Below are 23,406 nucleotides of genomic sequence, written 5' to 3' on the forward strand. Positions count from 1 at the left end.
TTTTGAAACAGTTTATTGATATCTGTGAGAGTTTCTGGAATTCCTCATGACAAAATTATTTTATGCTTTTCCTAATCTATCTTTTAAGAATAGAATTTTTTTATTTCAGTGTTTGTGGAAAACTGGAAGAATCCTATAGTGTACTTAATACAGTGTTCAATACCATGAAAACCTACGGTCAGAGAATTAGTTTTGCCAGTGGTCGTGTTGAAATGTTGCAAGGTAGTACTTGATATTGGTAGTAGACTTATTAAGGCAATCTACACAATAAAAAAGTACTAAGAAGTTTGAGTTCAGCTACATTCCCTTTTTTGGTTATCTAAATTTACCCGATATTGCTTGATACCAACTACTTCTTTTGCCTTGACTGTTCAAATTGGAGTTGGAGGTTAAAATATATAAATGGATTTTGACAACTACTTTGCAAAGCAGGAAGGGTAAAGAAATAAGTCCATTCTGAAGTTTTAAAGGTGTAAACTGTGATATCTCAGTTTGCTGAGTGTAGAAAAGGGAATTTGAATTGAAATGTATAAAATCTAAATGATCTACAACTTCATCTGTATCACAAGAAATGTTTCTAAACTGCTGGTAAACATATGCATGTAAAGATGTCTTCAACATTTTAGGATTACTGTCCCATTGTGTTTAAGAATACTAAGATATTGGCTATGAGATAGCTTTCCACCAAATAACACTTAGTTTTTGTTGGGTTGGTGTCGCTCAGTCTTTAGTCATCTATGTTGTGTTCTATGTGCTGTTGTTTGTCTTTGTTTGTTTCATTTTTTGCCATGGCGTTGTCAGTTTGTTTTCGACTTTTGAGTTTGAACATCTCTTTGGTATCTTTTGCCTCTCTTTTAGAAAGAAAGTCAACATCTTAATGTTAACATCCTCCAACAAAGTAATGGACATTTAAATAAGGATAAAGCTAAACAAACTGGGACACAATTGAAAAGAAACAGCAAGTAAACTGCATGAGCAAAAAGTTAAAAAAGAACAGATAGCAAAAGAATGACCATCACTTATTTTGACCTCTGATTGCCCTTTACTCTTTGCTACTAGTATCTCACTAATTCATACCCCACATCTGCTTTAATTTATACTTGTCATCAGATACTTGGCTTAGGTACATGCTGAATCATGCAGGACTAAGGTAGCTTTGAGGTATTTAAGCTATCCTCAAACATTTGAAAGTGGAATAATATCAACTTTAGTATAACTCTTTTTATAAATTTAGTTATACAAGAACTTATTATTGATGGACTTTTTCTATGGACAGTAATCATCAGATTACAATAACTTTAGGAGTTACCGGCCCAAAAAAAACCTTACAAATACTGAAAGCTAGTTCAATGCCAATTTTCTCAGATTTCAATTATCAAATTGCACTTGAAATTGATGAACATAAGAATAAAATAGCCATAGTTTTGAGGGGACATGCATGAATTTAGAAAACATTACTAAAATGTCGATCTCTTAAAATATGGAATGCCAATGGAGCCATGAATAAGGATGATCATGTATATTTCCGACTTAGAGATTATAAAGATATATATGTGGTACAATCCTATCTTGAAAAAAAATAATGAAAACAAGTGGCACTTATATCCTTAAGATATCTTAATAGTCAAATAAAATGACTAAAATATGACAACTATTTATACAGATCATTACAGACAAAAATAAAACAGTTTTTTTCTTATAATTTTACTGCGTTAAGAATTCAAAACATAACAAACAAAATAACAATATAATTATATAAATAATAAAAACATAACATAGGAGTTAACAAAATGTACATCTTTTGCCATTCTTCATGAAAGAAAATATAAAATCTGAACAAGAAGTATTAAAACTTACATTAGATTCCTTTCCAACTGACATTTTGTCTTTTGTTGTATATTTATCAAACAATGTTCTAGCCTTGGAATAGGAAAATAAATTGTTTCTTGGTCTTGGAATTCTTGAAGGTTTCCGAGACACTTTTGACCTAATTTTACAGTTTTGTAAATCTTTTGTAACCTCCTCAAGTCTAGCTCGTTTTGTTGGAGATACATCAGTATTACTGTTTTCTTCATCATCAGACAGAACACGCTTTGCTCTTTGTTTCATTTCTTCATACTTCTTTTTCAGTTCAGCATCTTTTTCCCTCAGTCTTTCTGTCTTTCTCTTCAAGCGATTTAATTGATTTGTCCATATGGTCATCTGCATTGACACATGTTTCACAATTTTTCCAGGAAATAAGTAATTTGTCATTGGATTTACTGAAATTCTGTTATAATCATTTGTAGGAATCACAGAACAGTCCATCATTGTTTGTACAGGTAGAAATGTTTTTTCTGCTAGTCTATTGTCTATATTCTCATGAAAATCGTGCATCACACTTTTTCGTACATGACTTCTTTTTTCTTTTCTAAATATTGGAATTTTAGAGTTAAGGTGTTTCAGCTTACTTGCTAAATAAATTCCTTTCTTCTTATTCAGATCAGGCAGTCTGTGTCTAATTGGTGTAGATGTTTTCCTTTTATAAGTCCAGTTTTGATCATACTTATATATGTTTGTTCTATTCATCTTTTCCTGGTCAGCAACATTGTATTTGTTAGATTTTCTGTTGATTGTCCCACGTAGATCAAAAGAAAGTTTAAAAGCTGGAAATGCTCTCTCTATTGTCATGGTGTAAAAAATATCTTAGAGTTTATCACAATAATCACATGTATCTCAACAGTACAGCAGATGTTTTCTGTGAAAAACTTATTTTTTATAACATTGTAATTATTATTACTTCTATTTATATAAATGTATATGTTTGACAATTTTTATGATGTGCTAACCATTCTTGTGGGGGTCCTATCAGTGAAAAGAATAAAGATAATTTGTTAAGTTTTTGTCACAGCTGGACCTACAAATTAAATATATGACGACATGAATTAATTCTTACTAAACTGTCTAATTTTATGAATTCTGTCACTGTGATAGGTGTTGATTTATTTAAATGGAATTCTATAGACCTGTTATAAACAGGTAATTAGGTCACTGTGACTTTGACACTGTTCATACCTCTTTTACCTGTAAACAAATCATTGGAATTGATTATCACAAGCTCACTATGACAAGTCAAGTAAAAAGTGTATCAACTATTCTACAAATTTGAAATTATTTTTAAAAGAAGAAAAAAAAACATTATTACAATATAATACAAGTTAAAATGCAGTAAATTTCATTGGACCATTTTTGAATTTTTTTAAATAAAATTTATCACTTTTGTTATATTATGTTGATTTTTTATGTAATTACTTTATAATTAGATGAATTTACACATTTTGAAATAAGTCAGTTGTATATGTTAAGTTTCATTAAACATGTTATACAAATCACTCATGCTTTACCCTTTTACCATAATCTGCATTCAAACGCAAAAACTAATATGAAAGGCATATTGCATCTCTTTCCTGCTAAAATTGAAAGTAATATTCATTAATTTTTTGCTGGAAAATGCTGCATTTTGCCACAATTTGAAGACTATTAGCATGCCTACATATTAGTATGCAAAGACATTTATTAATATGATTTGTGATTTTCAAAAGTAAAAGATCACTCTGTTAATATGCATATTATAGAAAAGGTATATAAATATTTTTTAATTTGATCGATCTTTAAAGCACCTTTAGATTATTTTGTTAATTCCACTATTGTGAAAATAATTTAATTTGAAAAACTAGGAAGATTATATAAAGGGGCAATAAAAAACATAGCACAGACTAAATAATTAATTGGGTAGACACTAACAAACTAAAATTGCTCTTCATGGACAAATTGGTACATTAAAATATACTATAAAATGAAAACAGTAAAATTTTTGGTGATGTAGGGTAATAAGTAAAAACTTTTTCTCTAAGGTTTGTTTGCAAGAAAGAAAGCAATGTCCCAGTTACAGACAGAAGACAAAACAGAACCACTTTTACAGTTAACAGATGTACAGGATGAGTAAGTCTTATAAATATAAAACAAGTTTAAATTGTACATTGTAGATAGACTGAATGAGTAATTCATGTAAACAGATAATTTAAACCAGTTGTCCACAAATGGACTAAATGAGTACATTATAATGCAAATGTTAAACCAGTCTAAACTATACGCATTTTTGCACCTGTCCCAAGTCAGGAGCCTCTGGCCTTTGTTAGTCTTGTATCATTTTTAATTTTAGTTTCTTGTGTATAATTTGGAGTTTAGTATGACGTCCATTATCACTGAACTAGTATACATATTTGTTTAAGGGCCAGCTGAAGGACGCCTCCGGGTGCGGGAGTTTCTTGCTGTTGTCTGCTCTATGGTCAGGTTGTTGTCTCTTTGACACATTCCCCATTTCCATTCTCAATTTTATAGTCTGTAGATTTTATTTAAAGGGAAAAATGATTAAAACTAGTCCAGAGTATGCTGTCTGTAGATAGACCAATACTTACTGTTACCAATAAAAATAATAAATATACACAATGGGTAATTTTTTAATACAAAATATTTGCAGTTTAAATATACTTAATATAGCTGACAAGTATCATAGCCATAAAGGAACTTTCATTTATTGGATCCCTTTAATACTTCAAGCATCAGTCTCTGTCTGATGTTGACACAGGTTGGTTGTACAGTATATAGATAATGTCCATAAAATTATATTGCAGTTCATCAATTTTAAGAAGAGAGTTAGAAAGAGTTACAGAGGAGAGAGACCGAGTTGTGTCACAACTAAAACAAGATTCTGAGACATGGGCAGAAAGGCATACAGCTGCATCTGTTCAAAGTAAGTTACAGAAATTCTTATTGTCAGTTTGGAAGTTTAAATGTAACTTTGCATTGCTTTAGAGAGGTGGTGCAAGAACCATATGCAAACAAAATATTACCAGACTTAACTTAAACTATAACACTTATTAAATCGATATAAATGATTAAGATTATTACATGGTCATTTGGTCTTGAAATTACTACATAATTAAAAAAATTTATCATATAGATTCCTCATAAATATTCATGACTTACAATCTTCCTAACAATACATTTTCAAAGATATAGAATCTAAAACTACTTCAGATTCATACATTTACTTTTGAAATTGATTTTATATGTAAAGGTATATGTTTTCAGAAAATGTACCTCAGACAGAAATGAAACCATTATGTGCTTATTAATTCATAGTAATAAGTTATTCATTAAAGAAATATAACATACAATTATCATCAAATGTTTCAGAGGATGAAGAAATAAAAAATTTGAGAGAAACAATAGAAGAATTAGAAATGGATCTTCAAGGAAAATCACAGGTACTATTATTTACTGACAATATATTGAGATTTTTTAATTAATCTAGTAAAATTCATATTAAATAATAATGTAATTTTACCAAAAGCATCATAATTATTCAGTCAAAACTACATAATACAAGAGCAAGTTAATTAACCTAACTATATTTTTTTCACAAAGTATTTTTGCTATTTTTTCGCAGCAATGTAACAAATTAACAGAAGAAGTTGATAGATTAAATATTGAGTTAGAGGATGCTAATGAACAGATAGATAACCTGAAAATAGAACTGGGAAAATGTCAGGTCACATCAGACCAAGGTAATTATCATTCCAAACATCAGGTCACATCAGACCAAGGTAATTATAATCCCAAACATCAGGTCACATCAGACCAAGGGAATTATCATTCCAAACATCAGGTCACATCAGACCAAGGTAATTATAATTCCAAACATCAGGTCACATCAGACCAAGGTAATTATAATTCCAAAACATCAGGTCACATCAGACCAAGGTAATTATAATTCCAAACATCAGGTCACATCAGACCAAGGTAATTATAATTCCAAACATCAGGTCACATCAGACCAAGGTAATTATAATTCCAAACATCAGGTCACATCAGACCAAGGTAATTATAATTCCAAACATCAGGTCACATCAGACCAAGGTAATTATAATTCCAAACATCAGGTCACATCAGACCAAGGTAATTATAATTCCAAACATCAGGTCACATCAGCCCAAGGTAATTATAATTCCAAACATCAGGTCACAATAGACCAAGGTAATTATAATTCAAAAAATCAGGTCACATCAGACCAAGGTAATTATAATTATGGCTATTTTCTCCCAATATACTTTGATCTTTCTGTATGATAATTATCTATCTCAGGATACTCTAATGATATGGGTTTTTCTCAGTAGAGTAGAAAGAGAATGCATGACGTCATTGAAAAATAGCCTAGGAAATTGAGATAAACAGATTATCAATGGTCTTTCAAACTTATCATTCCTTTGATGATATTGTAACCAAGAAACTCCTTTCTCATTTGAGGAACCATCCATAGTAAAAAAAAACATTCAAGATCCCAATGACCTTCAGATTTAGTAAGGAAAATGGTACTTGAAATTTGAGTTTTATATTTGATTGTTTATGTGAATATACTTATTATGTAAATGAGAATGTGTTTTTGTAAGTTTGAATCTTCGATATCTTTGATATTTTGAATATAAATTTTAGTCTCCAAAAATTCCACAATGAGTTAATTTGATTTTGCCTGACATGAAGTGAAATTTTATCCCTGGTCCTTAGGGTGTCAATCTCAATCTGCCTTTTATCCTTGAGTTATAATACTTGTTCTGTTATAGATTGATACCAAGTTTTATTTTGTATTAAATAGGATATTTATAATTCACCCCTTCAAAACCTTATGCATTCTGTTTGATAAAAGTATACCACCAAACATTGGTTAATGATGTCCTAAACAATTATCATTCAACCAATAGTATAACTTTATTTTCCCTTCGGTGTACAAACTATTAAATTACCTGCAATCTTTTAGAATCCAAAATGTCAAGTTAATTAAGATCAGATTATATTAAGGAGTAGGTGTGATAGGACATGATTTTTCCTGATGATTTACTTCATATTTATTCCTTTTAATTCTTAATGAAAAAAGAGCTACTTCAGTAGTCCTGCCATAACATTTGTTTTCAATGTATAAGTAGTTTGTTTTTGGTGAAATTGTTTTATTAAGTCTCTCTTCTTATTCTTCTTCTTCTTCTTCTTCTTCTTCCGCCGCATTTAAATTTGAACTTGTCCGCACCCGTTCTTCAAAACCGCTTGTCAGATTAGCTTAGGGTTTCACAATATGTTAGACTAACATGTCTAGTGGTGCAATCAGGGTTTTGTTTGTGCAATGGGGTTTATAAAGGGGTAGTTTGAGGGGCAAAAAGAAAAGAGGGTTTTACTATAGAACCCTATGGGATTTTATTTTTTTAAATTTTCAAATGATTATACATTGAAAACCGTTTGTGATAGACACAATCTTTTTAATTGAAAATGTTCTAAATGATAAAGCCCATTAAATGAAATACAGGGTTAGTCCCCAGGGGTCACCCCCACCCCCTGCCATTTAAGAAAGTTCTAATATCTTGTAAGTGGTCAAGATCCCCACCCCTAAACCATATATATTTTAGTTTGTCATGCTAAGATGGTTTGAATGATATACAGGGTTAGTCCCCAGGGGTCATCCCGACCCCCTGCCATTTGAGAAAGTTCTAATATCTTGTAAATGGTCCAGATCCCCACCCCTAAACCATATACATTCTGGTTTGTCATGATAAAGCACATCAAATGTAATACAGGGTTAGTCCCCAGGGGTCACCCCCACCCCATGCCATTTAAGAAAGTTCTAATATCTTCTAAGTGGTCAAGATCCCCACCCCTAAACCATATATATTCTGGTTTGTCATGATAAAGCACATCAAATGAAATACAGGGTTAGTCCCCAGAGGTCACCCCCACCCCCTGCCATTTAAGAAAGTTCTAATATCTTGTAAGTGGTCAAGATCCCCACCCCTAAACCATATATATTCTGGTTTGTCATGCTAAGATGGTTTGAATGATATACAGGGTTAGTCCTCAGGGGTCATCCCGACCCCCTGCCATTTGAGAAAGTTCTAATATCTTGTAAATGGTTGAGATCCCCACCCCTAAACCATATATATTCCTATTTGTCATGTCTCGAACATTTGAATGACGTATACGGTCAGTCCCCAGGGGTTTCCCCCCACCCCCAATGTTCTAATATCTTGTAAATGGTTGAGATCCCCACCCCTAAATTATATATATTCCTGTTCGTCATGTAACGAACATTTGAATGACATATAGGGTCAGTCTCCAGGGGTTCCCCCCACCCCCAATGTTCTAGTATCTTGTAAATGGTCAAGATCCCCACCCCTAAACCATATATATTCTGGTTTGTCATGCCAAGATGATTTGAATGATATACAAGGTTAGTACCCAGGCATCACTAATGCATATAACTTTACTGGACCAAACCAATTTTCACTGGACGTTGCCTAATGACAGGCGACCCTGGGAATTACGAATTATGGGAGCTTCGTTTGGGAGACTTCGTAACAGCATCCTGTTACAATCATTTCTTGTTATACAGTAGACCTTGTAAAAACATTTGCTTAAATTGTTTTAGATGAAAATAATTTTTCAGCACAATAGTTATAAATGCTACATGTAACTTGAATGTTTTAGTGATAGAAGAGCAGAAGACTATTATAGAACAAGAGTTTGCAGAACAACTGGCAGATTTAGACAGACAACTCAATGATGCCAAAAGAGAACATACAAAAGCTGGTAGGTTAATAACAAAATGACTCTGTTGTGTACAAAAGTATAGGTCAATTAGTGAACAATTCAGAACACAGGGTTGTCTATTGTATAGAAATGTTATCTGAATTTTTTCTGTTTGAAATAAGATTATGCTGAGGAGCCACTCATTTGGTTGTGTGGACACAGCCATGTTCAATAAAAAAAGGATGTTAAAATTGATATTTCATGAAGGGATAAGGTAAAATTTTTGCCTAATCAAACATACCTCTTTTCCTATTTTAACCCCCCTCCATAACAGTCAACTTCCCTCCTTTTCTATTGTCAACCTCCCTCCATCACAGTCAACATACTTGTCTTAAAAAAAACTATTATATTTTCCACTATTTATTTTAAAAATAATACTTACTTATTAATCTGAATAACTTAACAGTATTAGTTAGAGTCTATAAATTAATAAAAATTAAAAAAAAACATTGTGATAATTGGTTTTATATCATCTGTAATTACTATTTAGTTTGACACAAACTCATAAGTGTATTTTACACCATGTCAGATTTTACATCTGCAGTTGCTACAGTAATAATAAAGAAGCATTTACATTTGCAAGAAGGCTTTCAATCTTGAAGAAATGTAAAACCCAAAAAAGATTTATATATATGTCTTTTTCCTGTCTCCAGCCTTAAAAAAAAGTGTTGATTGCTTTTGTTGTTATTTTTTGTGTATTCACAGTAATTTCGCACATGTACAATGGCACATTTGTAATTTCAAATATTCTTTTTACTTTATTATGGTCAATCTTATTACAAATTTGACATTGACATTTAGAGGAAATAGGATTGTTTATCTACTCAAACAACACAAAAGTAACACTATTTCTTGAGTAATACCGTATAGCGGGTTATTTTCGCGGGGTGTTTATTTTTTACGCTTATTTTGGTGGGTAAGGGGAAATCGCAAAATTAAATTCATACATTCGGTACTTTCTAATAACTAAAGCGTTTTGTAAACTATCTATTTTTCTCGTTTGTCGGATCAATTATGGTTTATGTTAATTTAAACAACATAAATGCAAAAGGCCATTGTTCACTGGCTATCAGGTGTTAATTGTTAATTGGTTACATAATACAATAATTAATAATATAAGAGTGTAAGGTACTTTGTCAGGTTTTTTATCCTTATTGATTAGTGTCAAATTATATAAGAGTTGCAAGTCACTCATGATAATTTTATAATCTAATTAGTACATCGAAGGTCTGGTCAATTTCGTAACTAACCAACCGTTACATTTACAAGAAGTTTGTACACCTTTGAAAAATATCAAAATATAATCAATAATAGCGGCGTAGCTTGCCCTCTGATATTACCGAGGCAGGGGTCTGGGGGGCACAGCCCCCCATAAGCTATAGAGGTTTTACCATTTGAAAAACGAAAAAAAAAATTAAAGTAATAGCAGTTGTTTTACTTTATTCAACATAATAATGCTAATATGTTTTAACAATAGCTACAAGTATTTACAATATGTCAAGCTCCGATGTTACTTTTTTTCCTTTCTCTTTGTTTGTAAGAGATATTGAATACTAGTGTTTTAAAATACCATAATCATGTGTGCTTTAAATTTATTTATGAAAGTTGAATTCTGTAATATGTTTTAAATTTTGATACTAAAAATCCTCTACAGGTGCAAAGCACCAATTCTTCTATTTCCACTAGCGTCAAACTTGTCCAATACAAGGTTTCGGTCAATGTCTTTATCCTTGACATACTGCCGGTTATATGAGGGTTTGAACATTCATTTCTAATTCTTTTTGCCCATAATTTTATTTTCCTTTTATATTTTGGCACCATTCTAAAGTTCTATTCTTTTAACTTTACATTTATTGCAAGTCTATTTACCTCATCCAGACCCTCATTTACTAGAAATTTCAATATCATCACACAAAATTAATAATTTGAATGTTTTACCAAAATGGGCAAGTGATTCGATCGGAGAAGTCTCGTGAGTTCGATCATCATCAGGATCTATTCTACTGATTTTGCTTGGAGTAGGGTTAAATAAATCTGTAAGCTTCAATTGTGTCGGATTTCTTTGACTCAGACATATTTAGATTACTGAAAACCACCGCAAAGGGGATTTCCAATAAGGGAAGGGAAATGTTTCAATAAGTCTTGAATTCGCAAAGGATACCAACTATCCGTCTACAAATGAATACCGACAACAAGCTGTATGATAGTATTATACAAGTCGGTTTATAATAAGCGTTTAGAAGCGAGTCTGTTGCTTCAGGTCGAAATTGTTTAAACTGAAGAATAAGATTATAAAAGTTTTTTTTTTCCCACCAAGGCAACTGCCTCGGTTGCCTCAACGTAACTACGCCATTGAATAAATAAGACTTCATGCACGTAAAACAATCATTTAACCATAACAATAGACACTTGTTTGTCAATTTTTACAACTTTTTAACTGCAACCATTTTAGTATCCGCTAAAATATTTAATTGGGATTAAAGAATCCGCCAAAATAAAAACCGCCAAAATTTTTTGTATACTTTGTTGCCCCTATATTGCGAAATTTTACACACACGAAAATAACCCGCTATACGGTATTCTTGGAAAGGCAATAAAACCTTTGACGGTCTCTGATCAAACTTAGGGTAGTTCTGTAGACAGGAAACAGACATATATTATTTTTGCCAAATCAGTTATTCTTTTTCTCTTCCTCTCCAGTCATTGAATCATAAAATTAAATCCTTACCTTTCATTCAGTCACTCCACCAAAAAGTAATTTTATATCCTTCACAGTTTGTTGTTTTGAATATTTAAATCTAAAATAACTTTCTGCAGTTGTATCACTGAGGCAGCTGGAGAGACAGACAGCAAGAGAGAAAGAAAGAGCCACAGAACATTTAAACACAGTAGAGCAGCATTATACAAGACAAATAGAAGGGATACAACAGAGACTACAGACTGTGGAGTCGGAGAGAAATCTTATGATGGTAAGTAGAAGGTAGAGATTGGAATCATGAAACCAAAGAGGGGAGAACAGAGACTACAGACTGTGGAGTCGGAGAGAAATCTTATGATGGTAAGTATCAGGTAGAGATTGGAATCATGAAACCAAAGAGGGGAGAACAGAGACTACAGACTGTGGAGTCGGAGAGAAATCTTATGATGGTAAGTATCAGGTAGAGATGGGAATCATGAAACCAAAGAGGGGAGAACAGAGACTACAGACTGTGGAGTCTGAGAGAAATCTTATGATGGTAAGTATAAGGTAGAGATTGGAATCATGAAACCAAAGAGGGGAGAACAGAGACTACAGACTGTGGAGTCGGAGAGAAATCTTATGATGGTAAGTATCAGGTAGAGATTGGAATCATGAAACCAAAGAGGGGAGAACAGATACTACAGACTGTGGAGTCAGAGAGAAATCTTATGATGGTAAGTATCAGGTAGAGATTGGAATCATGAAACCAAAGAGGGGAGAACAGAGACTACAGACTGTGGAGTCAGAGAGAAATCTTATGATGGTAAGTATCAGGTAGAGATTGGAATCATGAAACCAAAGAGGGGAGAACAGAGACTACAGACTATGGAGTCGGAGAGAAATCTTATGATGGTAAGTATAAGGTAGAGATTGGAATCATGAAACCAAAGAGGGGAGAACAGAGACTACAGACTGTGGAGTCGGAGAGAAATCTTATGATGGTAAGTATAAGGTAGAGATTGGAATCATGAAACCAAAGAGGGGAGAACAGAGACTACAGACTGTGGAGTCGGAGAGAAATCTTATGATGGTAAGTATCAGGTAGAGATTGGAATCATGAAACCAAAGAGGGGAGAACAGAGACTACAGACTGTGGAGTCGGAGAGAAATCTTATGATGGTAAGTATAAGGTAGAGATTGGAATCATGAAACCAAAGAGGGGAGAACAGAGACTACAGACTGTGGAGTCGGAGAGAAATCTTATGATGGTAAGTATAAGGTAGAGATGGGAATCATGAAACCAAAGAGGGGAGAACAGAGACTACAGACTGTGGAGTCTGAGAGAAATCTTATGATGGTTAGTAGAAGGTAGAGATTGGAATCATGAAACCAAAGAGGGGAGAACAGAGACTACAGACTGTGGAGTCGGAGAGAAATCTTATGATGGTAAGTATCAGGTAGAGATTGGAATCATGAAACCAAAGAGGGGAGAACAGAGACTACAGACTGTGGAGTCGGAGAGAAATCTTATGATGGTAAGTAGAAGGTAGAGATTGGAATCATGAAACCAAAGAGGGGAGGGGGCAAACAAATGTTATTAAAAAGATTTCAACCTGTTGAGTCAGACTGAGGCTGCCCTGGTCTACCTAAAGACCTGATGCCTATACTTTGATGTTAAAGCCTCTTGATGGTTTTTTTTAAGGACTTGAAAGTCTGATCAAGATTCAAATTCACTTGGAAGAGATGATAACAATTGTACATATTTATTTAATATTTCCACTAAAATTTATAAATTTATAACAATTTGAAATGAAACTAAATGTAGATATCAACAACTGTTTCCCTGCAAACCCCCCAAAATGCAAATATTAGAAAAGTAATACAATACCTGTATAACTGATAAACATTTTTATGATTAATATCAGAATAACACATTTACAAAAGTAACACGGACAGTAGTATGATTTAATTTTATATTTTTAAGATATATTTATGAAAAAGTAAAAATATATGAAGAGCAAATTTTCTAGTTATTGAATATTTCAAAGTAAAATTTGTACTTGCATGTTTTCAGGCTACATTAAGGCAAGAAGGATTAATAGGGAGAGTTAAGAATGCCAGAGGGGAACCAGTCCAGTTTGATGAATCAGCAGAATCTCAAGAACCAGAAATATCACTACCAAGTAAACTAGAGTTATCTCCACCTGTTAAAGGTATGGTTGAAAGGAATTTGTCCAAATACTTTAGAATTATCATTTATCTTTTTTTCAATATTTAAATGTCAGATTATTGTCCCCTGCGTAAGGCGTTGCGTTGCGTCATTGCAGTCATTGCAAACTATGGGATTTTAAAAATCTTGTCTTCCAAAAAACAAAACAAACAACCCCAAAAATCTTCTAAACATTGTATATGTGTGTGCTATTTTAGGATGACAATTTTTGATGAAAATATAAAAAATAAAATTTTTGAAAAATGAAATAACCAGAGTTATCTCCCCCTGTTAAAGGTATTGAAGTTTATGTGATCTTGGGGGATGGCAAATTTCTTGATAACATTTAAAAATAAAAAAAAAGATAAAATACTTTTAATCAAATAATTCTATAGTAGATTTATTATTTAGCAAATATCAATTGGTGTATTTCAATTTACAAATTAATGTTTCAATGAAATATAAACAAAAATGCAGCTTATCTGTTAATGAAATCATTATTTTTTTTAATTAAATCACTGAAGAGATGTTTTTTTTCTTCAGATGAACCAATTACCTCAGTGTTAGAAGATCTGAAGTCGCTTACATCTGCTGTGATGAAGGATGATATATCTAGTTCTGATGAAGAAGATGACTGAGAAATATTAATGTTGACCATGATAGCACTAGTCTTATAACTATACAGCTATACTTGTTATTCATTCATAATCATAAAGTGAGAGAAGCTGAAGCTGTTAATAGTTTCTAGTTATGTTGAACTGATATAGAACAGTCAAAAAAATATATCTGATTTAGCTCTTGATACGGAGTTACATGTAAAATACTGCCAGTCATGTTTGTAGATGGGAGTTTCAACATAGACTAAGACTAAGGCCAAAAATGTTCAATTTATTTATTCAAAGTAACATCTGACATTCTTATACTTGTCACATTGACTTTGTATGACCTTGGAAGTAACAGTTGGTGTTTGTAATTCAATGCTTTGTTCATGGATTATTTTTTACAAAATCCTGACTGTTAAGTTTTGTGATATCTTATTTATTTTTGTATCTTATTAAAAATAATTGAATAATTGTATCTATCTTTTTAGTGTGGGTAACCAATGTTTATTAGGAAAGCCTACTGGATACAGGGCTAATTTGATTTTGCTAGAAATGTTTTTATGGTTATCAGGAGTAGGTACTTGTATGTCATCTAGATCTTAACAAGTAAGAAGTTACATTTTTCCGTTTCAGAATCTAAAGGACTATGGATTATAATTACAAAAGTTTGTAAACTCAAAATTAAAATAACGTCACATCATGGATTGAATTTCATTTGTTTTGGAAGTTTCAATGGGAAAAAATCTTTATAACAACTCCATAATTGAAGTTGAAAAAATGATCAAACAATTCCATAATAGCAGGTACACACCTTCATCAAGTGTGCAACCTTTCTGTGACGTTTCAGAGACGAGGGTTAAAAACTGTAGGAGTTGATGCACATATTAGGTACACTATTTTCTATGCCTGCTCACCCTACACCACCATGAAGGATTCTTTTTTTAGACTATTGAATAAAGGGTTTTAAATGGCAAAGCTGAAGATATCTCTTCAAAAACTTTTAAAATGCCAGCATAATTTGGTAAACTGTTATGAAATGTCTGTGGTGAGATGGTAATGTCCTACTTGCAGAAACAATTGTGTACTCTTTTTCTCATTTACAACATCACCCAGTGTATACTTGCAATGTGCAACATGACAGTAACCACCAGTGGAGCAGGAGATATTTACCTTCTGCAGCACTCAAGTTTATCCTTAGGTTTTTGGTTGCTTTTACATTGATCAGTTGATTGTTACAGTGGTGTTTGATGATTTTGTTCGTCCTATATCATTTTTTTCATTTTTTAGCCATGGCATTGTGAGTTTCTCTAAACCTATGCGTTTTGAATGTCCCCATTTGTATCTTCTGCCTTATTTTTTCATCTGATCCAGAGGCAGTATAAATACTTAAAAATAACAGAATACAATATAAATTATTTTATTTGACCATATCTGAACATATCATATTGCATTACAAGTAATGACATACAATGAAACAGACATAATATTAACAACTCAAGAGTTATGGTTCTTGAATAAAACAAGAATTTAATGGGATGAATAACCTGTCAGGATGAAACTAACAGATTAATGTGTCATGTAATGTATATGATGAGATATGTAGGCTTACACTGAATAAAACTGGCATTAAAACTATCAATATACAGACACCAGTTCTAACACTATTCCGAACACTAGAATATTTCACATTATGTTACGTAAATTATTTATGACCAATTCTTGATATTAGTTTTATACAGAAAATTGTTTGACAAATACAATAAGGTTTTGTAGGTTTATAATCATATTCCAACTATAAAGGTTTTAAAACTTTCCAGGACTCTTGTAAAGTTATGACATTGAAAACCAGTATTTTCTGGTGTAAACATTTCCAGTTCTCTGTTTCTTTTGATTTGTCAACTATATATGGAAGACACATGGACTAGTTGTTACATAAAACATTTGCTAGTACTTTATACAAGCAGTACTATATATATAGCAGCAGGCTATTTTCAACAAGTGAAAGTCATTATATTTTAAATCTGGTTCTTGGATACCCAATTTATTATTATTTTTCTAATGAAGCCTGGTGGTATTATGTTATTGATATTTTATAGAACAATTTTACTGGAGATCCTTGGTCAAATATGACATACACGTGTCTAACTTGAACACTAAAGTACCCTCCATTTAATAGATATTTTCAACTTGTTAAGCTACTTATCATAAATCTATGATACATTGTAATTTCGTTGTAATTTGTACATCATTGTATATTTCATATTAGATTATTCTTGAAATAAAGCTTCGTAATGCTGTCCTTCATCAAAACAATAGAATTCTTGTACATCATTGTTTATTTCATATTAGATTATTCTTGAAGTAAACAATCCTAATGCTGAGCTTCATCAAAACAATAGACTTCTCATTCCAGTTATATTAACCGTTTATTGTAGGACTGATTTGTTTACATTTACACGCACATTATCTTTAAAAGTATATGTATACTGTAAAGTTGCTTAGGCTTTTCACTATTAAGTGAATGAAGATTGTTTTAAAAGCAAAAATACATCGGCAAAAACGTTCATTACAACTAAGTCGGTTCTTAATATCTAATTAATTGAAGAAACTGAGATAACTGTAAGAGTTTTCCACTTTTCAAACTGTTAATAAAAAGAGTTATTAACACATTCAGATTCATCCTCAATTTCTGGCATAAATATCTATGCATCCAGATATTTTACATGCACTTAAAGTAAAAAAAAAAAGGAATAAAATTGTTTAGTCTAATAAAATATTTGTTAAAATTTGTAATACCATTTAAAAATAACCTGCTGTTTACAGAAATAAACATTTACAGATATATAACATCTACATAATAAGCAGTCAATATTCTATTTAGACATTATTTGAAGAATGTATATTAGTTGGTAGAAGTAGCTGCAAGACCTAAAAGGTCACTTATAACTACGCATACATGGCATTCATTATCAATGTATTACAAACAATTAAACCAATTCAATCTAAACCAGCTAAATCTTAATAGCTCTTAATTATGGATTATTGATATGTTAAAAGAGATTGATGAATGAAATTTCACTTTTAGATTTAAAAGTTACATTACTAGTAATTAAAATAACAAATAAAATTCGAAACTGAAGATTTTTCAAGTTTTAAAGACATAAAATATACTTTTATATGGAAAACTTATCTTTCAACAAAAGAAACGTTCATTTTACAACTAAACATACAAAACAAAACTGACTGAACACATAAGCACTTATATATTATGCTTCAAAAGAAGACCATGTGACGATCACATGACAACTACATTAGTTACTATATTTGGCATTATATCACAGCTGATTTGAACTTCATTGATAATTTACAACATAAAATTAACAAGAATTAACTCCAACAAAAACAACTATTTACATTAAACAGTTTTAATATTTACAGCAGGGCTTTCTGTAACTTTAAAGAACGTTTATTTCAGACAATTTGGATAGCTCTTGACAAGGCCTGTCTGTAACCGTATCATAGAAACACTTCTGCTGCATAAAATATTTAACAAGAGTTTTAATAGTAAAAACTACCAAATTTCTTTAACAAAAAAAACTGGCTGTTGACAAAACAGTATGACCTTTATTTTTAGTCAGCTAACACTTTAGTTTATGCAATTCTGAGAATATACAGAAAAAAAATATACCAAAACTTTTGTGCTTGTTTTACATGTCACAAACAATAGATATTCATTAAATGATGCCATGTTCTTTTCCCTTTTGAGGTAAGAACAATTGAATTACCCATAATCCTGATGGTGATTTAGTTTTGAAGAAGAATAAAATAACCTGATTAATCTAGTATACTTCACTACATGAACACATATTCATCATTTCTTTCAAATAAAGTTTTTTTTTAATTTCAAGTAGCACAACTGAGTTCATATATAAAACAAACATTAAAGCTTTTAAGATAATTGGTACAATGGTAAAAAAAATATGCCATTCTAGTCTTGAGTGGAAATGCCATTCTTATTTATTATTATTAATTAAGTGTCAAGAATTTTGAAAATCATTGGACTAAAACTACATAGAAATACATGTTTATCCATCCGTACTTGTACATGTACTACACAAAATATTGCCCAACACAGTTTTATATACACACTATGGAAAACGTTTCATTATCTATCATTTCATTACATTACATTATAAATGGAAACTTTTTAGAGTCCAAGTCTCTGAAACACAGTCTGTAAAATAAAGTTTTTGCTATTTATTGCAGAAAAAAACTTGCAATGACAAAAGCTTAATATGAAATATGTATGTAGTGAACCAAGATACATGAACACAGAGATTGTAATCAAAACAAATCGTGATTCTGTATTCTTTGATGTACAATCCCACGACAAAGTACTATGATGTGTTAGTATTGGACCATTAGTTCTGTGTCAATCCTTCCTCACAATGACATGCTTTTAATGACATGGATTTTTCTTCTGTAGTAATGAGACATTTGTCAAGTCGAAATGTTTATATATCTGAAATGAAAATTAAAAGATTGTGTGAGTATATAATTTCACATGTAAATTCTGTAGATATGTGATGTCTTAAAATCTGTAACAAATCTACAGAGTTGAGGTCGGGGGAGGGGAGGGGAGGGGAGGGGGGTCTGAATCCCCCCTTTACCCCTTGGGTTGGGGTGTGCTAATAAATAAGAAAACAGCAGGTTATAAATTTCATGCATCCAAAGTGATTTTCTGGATTTACCTTCATCAGGAACGCTCAAAGCCGCATATTTGAAAGTCAAGGATGTATAAGAACCGAAACAGTTGAAGAGCTGACCTAAAAAAATAGCCAAATACATCTAAGGTCAACTTTGTCTGAGGGAGTTGAAACCTTAGTTTCTTTATTATCTAAAAGCCGGATGAGATGCATTTAATGGAGGAGACATAAATACAACTTTTTTACAATTACCTTGTTGGTCAGGGGATATCTGCATCTTCCTCCCACGGTGGTGCTGTGGGTAACATGTGTTGTAAATATCCCATATCTGTAAGATATACTTTATCTGACGGATTTTCAAAGAAAGGGTAAGGAATACTCTTTTCCTCTACATTAGATGGCAACGGATGATACGACGATTTTTTTATTGTAGTGTCTGATAATGGAACAGTTCCTATTAAAATGTCTACAGGGAGTTTCACTTTCCTGGCAAATCCTGATGGCTTGATACACAGCTAAAATAAAATTAACGCGCAATTAATACAAATATACATACCAAATTACATGTACTGCTTGCACTTATGTAATGATTATCAACCGTAAGTAAGAAATAGGCAGAATACACACAATGGGAGATAACTCCTGCAGCCTTATGATGTCTCTCTTGTTCTTGATTTATGGTTTTTTCATCATATAGAAGAAAGACATCATGAAGGCTTTTGATACATCGTTAATTCCAGGTGTTTCTTATTTTTACCTTTGTACACCTACCCTTTATTTTCATGTAAAATATAAATTGGATAATAATGATAATGTCAAAGATGATGAAAGCAACAACTGAATGTTCATAAGAAATTTCACTCACAATTTCAAAGAAGATTAGTTTTGTCCCCCTCTTCCTAATAACTCTCACTCTCAAAAAACTACACAACAATAGTATTATTGAAAGGCTTAAATTTTTAGAATGAATTATACCTACAAAAATGATGAAATTGATTGCAGATGTAATGTTTTACAAATAGTTTGAATGGCTTTTTAATGTACAAACATCTTAAAAAGTCAATTAAGTCTGGTAGGGAATTCATACATAATTACAAATTACTAAAATGTAGCATGCTCGTTTAAGAGGATATTGTAAATGGCTTATAGTGGTTACCTCTATACTATATTGGACATCTATAATTTTACACCCTCTCAGATGTGATGGTGGAGCTGTAGGAATGCTGATTAGTTCTCGTTGCCATGTCTGTTTACCTCGCGGTACAATACTACCCTTCCTCACTGTTACTAAAGTCGTGGACTCAGAAAATCTTCCTCTGTATGAATAATATGTCACATTCTGTAATGAATTATAAAATTTCTTTATGATTAAAAACGCTATATGTAGATGACTTTGAAATTCCTTCATTTTCCTGTATATTTCCTATGTCACAATGCTTATGTTATTATGTCACAGTAAGAACTGATCTCTCAATGATTTCATTTACTTTGTTTTAACTCAGGGTTACTCATTCATAAAAAACAACTTTAGATTGGTCTATTATAACCTTGTACTATTGGAACAGTACCTTTATTGTTGTTTTCAATCTGGACTAAACAAAACACTTACAGCTCGACTTGTTGACACCTTTCTATGGTTGAAGATTTTCTGTTACACTCAAATTTTTTTTTTTTTGGTTATTGGGTTGCTGTCTTATTGATGTATACCCACATCTTCTTTTTTTCATATTAGGGATGTTCGCTACTCGGCCTGTTTCAAAATAACAAGCTTTTTGAAAAACTGTCATAAATTGACAGTATACAAATGAAGGAACTAAAAAAGCAGAAAAAAATGAAGGGTCCGTGACTCCGCGTGCTTGTTTTCGAGATATAAGCCATTGAAAATTTGGTGGGAAATGATTCTCTCTAGATTTTTCATACATTTAACATTGGCACCTTTTTTCTTTCAAAAACATTGAAAAAATAACAAGGATTTTATAAGATTTTCAAATATGGCTTTTTAAACTATATGTAATAAAATTATGAAAAGAAAAGTAGGGGTTAGTGAACAAAATTTCTTAATGTAAAAACATGGACAAAACCAGAGGATTCCGAATATCTGACAAAAAATCAAAAACAAGAGGAGCGAACATCCTTAAATATCACTATAACTAACAATTTTCTGTGATAACTATTTTAAATTAAAATTGGCTCATGCATGTGCATTGATTTTACGGAAAAGAATTTACACCACTAACCATTTCACCTTATTTTTATATCGGAAGATACATAGATACATACATCAGTTGTGAACATTTAACAGTTACCTAATTACCATACTATTAAAACACAATAAATGCAAAATAAGAATTGACCAGTACCATTATCTTTTCAGAAAAACATGCTATGGAGTGATTAGGCTCCAATTATATACACTTTATAGGTTAATACTTTCATTCTGAGAAAAAAAATCCATTTTATAGTCTACATGAATTCCCTTAATAATCTTATCCCTAGGAATGTACTTTTTTCTTCGATACTAATCCAATATATATCTCCAGTTTACAAATGTTTCACAAATAGTACTCAGTCAACTGATTCATGATGACTGAAAGTGTTGGTACACATACACTTGATTGTTCCACATGAGATACTGGCTATCAAATGATAATGCAGGAAGCTATTTCTATTCAAAATCTTATCTCACCATCTAGTAAAATCAATTTTAAAATCTGGGGATGTAACAATTTTTAAAAGTTCCAAGTATTAATGTATAAAAACAGAAACTTAATTTCTCAGTGCATACATCATACAATATATATCCAAAGTATATGGTGAATTGTCAGTATTCAAGTCTCCTTTAGCACACAAAGTTCTTTTCAAACTAAAATTTTAAAACTTATGATGTACGACATGTACCAGTACCCAAAGTATTAAGTACAAATTTAAATCTCATTTTCATGGTGAAAGTTTGGAAAAATTATACATCAAATGGCTTCATAATTACAAAAAAAAGATGAAAGAAAGATTTATTTTAACATGTAAAGCATGAATTTACACTTACTAACTGTATTTGTACTTTTCATCTAATGGTGAGCAAAAAGGAAAACTGTTATTTGGCTTCAAGCCAGTTTTGCATTACTGTGGGATTGATTGATGGATTGTTGGTGTTGAATGCCACTTTCAGCACTCTAAGCTATATTATGGTAGCCACCTTTCATTGGCGGAGGAAGCAGAAGTACCCTTATAGAACCACAACGTTTACTGAAAACTGGCAATCTTTCAATTGATATTTGATAGTGTGTCTTTTTATGTTGTAATGTTTCACTACTATCTCAGGTTAGGGTGAAGGTTGGCACCTGTTAAAACGTTTAAACCCACTGCATCTTTGATGCACCTGTCCTAAGTCAGGAGCCTGTTGTTCAGTGGTTGTCATTTGTTGGTGTGGTTTATAAGTGTTTCTCGTTTTCTTGTTTTATATAGATTAGACTGTTAGTTTTCCCCTGTTTGAATTGTTTTACACTAGTCATTTTGGGGCCCTTTATAGCTTGCTGTTCCGTGGGAGCCAAGGATGCGTGTTGAAGGCCGTACTTTGACCTATAATTGTTAACTTTTTATACATTGTGACTTGGATGGAGAGTTATCTCATTGACACTCATACCACATCTTCTTATTTATATTTATCAGAGATCAGAGTCAAACACACTTTGATGTGAGTGGGTTAGAACTCGCAACCTCATTATTGACAGGGTATTAATACGTGATCATTGTAGATATATTACTTAGACCACTCTGCCACCCAGGACCCCATTTACTGTAGGAATATGCATTAGTAAATGCAACAAGTTACTGCAGGGCTGCCAAGTCTCACGCATTTAGGGTGAGACTCACGCATTTTCATGCTTATTTGCGGCATTTTCCTTTGATCTATTGTTTTTTCTCTTTGATCTTTACGATTTTGGCCAAATCTCACGCATTTGCATTATTAACAGTTGGCAGAACTGTTACTGTGTATTGTAAAAGGGAATAATATACGTTTTATATTTTGTTGAATGTACTAGACAAACATGTTTGATCCCAGGTGAACCTATAAATTCTATCAAGGTTCTAAACTTTGAATATTTTGGTTAAGAATAATCAAAATTTTTTGGGGCTGGATATTCACAATACTTTTTTTCCCATTTCAAATGACTTACACATATAAGGATGTTGCCACTTCTATTTTAGAACGGCTGTCTTGTTTGATATATTATACTTATTTCCACTTAACTCAACCGCTTATAATGCTTCTAAATAGCTTCATTTTGATTGAACAAAAATAGTTAGTTAAATCTGCAATCATTGAGAAATTTAACATCAAAATGTAAACAAAAATTAGTGCTTGAACAACAAATATTTTACAATAACCAAGTTGTTAACATTTAAGATTAGTTTTCAGTCAGTTGTTTTTCTTGTTATTGACAATTTTGATGTGGCAATAAGATTTTTCAAGGTCTATTTTCCTGTAGCAGATGAAGGCTCACTTATGGGAAATTACATTTCCTTGTATTTTTTATAAGC

At 31.8% G+C, this 23,406-nt stretch overlaps 2 protein-coding genes across 26 annotated transcripts in view; one reads left to right on the forward strand and one right to left on the reverse strand.

The window, feature by feature from the left end:
- The window catches only part of LOC127725799 (coiled-coil alpha-helical rod protein 1-like), a 36,221-nt gene extending 21,585 nt beyond the window's left edge, over positions 1-14,636 (forward strand). Inside the window, exons 12-24 of one of the 20 annotated variants that reach the window (XR_007993170.1) lie at positions 110-222; positions 3,894-3,981; positions 4,674-4,792; positions 5,239-5,309; positions 5,492-5,609; positions 8,569-8,670; positions 11,488-11,650; positions 11,829-11,917; positions 12,096-12,184; positions 12,274-12,362; positions 12,452-12,629; positions 12,719-12,796; positions 13,425-13,563. Coding sequence is in view for 1 of the 20 variants with exons in the window: in XM_052233083.1 (XP_052089043.1) it covers positions 110-222; positions 3,894-3,981; positions 4,674-4,792; positions 5,239-5,309; positions 5,492-5,609; positions 8,569-8,670; positions 11,488-11,639; positions 13,425-13,563; positions 14,103-14,197 (997 nt within the window). In the remaining 19 variants the exon portion in view is untranslated. The other 19 variants (XR_007993171.1, XR_007993160.1, XR_007993162.1 and 16 more) reach the window with 19 other exon arrangements.
- Positions 14,637-15,562: 926 nt separating this feature from the next.
- LOC127725800 (arrestin domain-containing protein 17-like) overlaps positions 15,563-23,406 on the reverse strand; it is a 54,883-nt gene continuing 47,039 nt past the window's right edge. For 5 of the 6 annotated variants that reach the window (XM_052233087.1, XM_052233088.1, XM_052233086.1 and 2 more), the window contains 3 exons: positions 20,024-20,206; positions 19,120-19,382; positions 15,563-18,683 (listed from right to left, as the gene is read on the reverse strand). In XM_052233087.1, coding sequence (XP_052089047.1) covers positions 19,128-19,382; positions 20,024-20,206 — 438 coding nt within the window. In that variant the 3' untranslated portion in view covers positions 15,563-18,683; positions 19,120-19,127. The remainder of the gene's footprint in view (positions 18,684-19,119; positions 19,383-20,023; positions 20,207-23,406) is intronic. The other variant, XR_007993181.1, reaches the window with a different exon arrangement.

The sequence above is a fragment of the Mytilus californianus genome, unplaced genomic scaffold (assembly GCF_021869535.1).
Source record: "Mytilus californianus isolate M0D057914Y unplaced genomic scaffold, xbMytCali1.0.p SCAF_15, whole genome shotgun sequence".
In the NCBI taxonomy this organism is placed as follows: domain Eukaryota; kingdom Metazoa; phylum Mollusca; class Bivalvia; order Mytilida; family Mytilidae; genus Mytilus; species Mytilus californianus.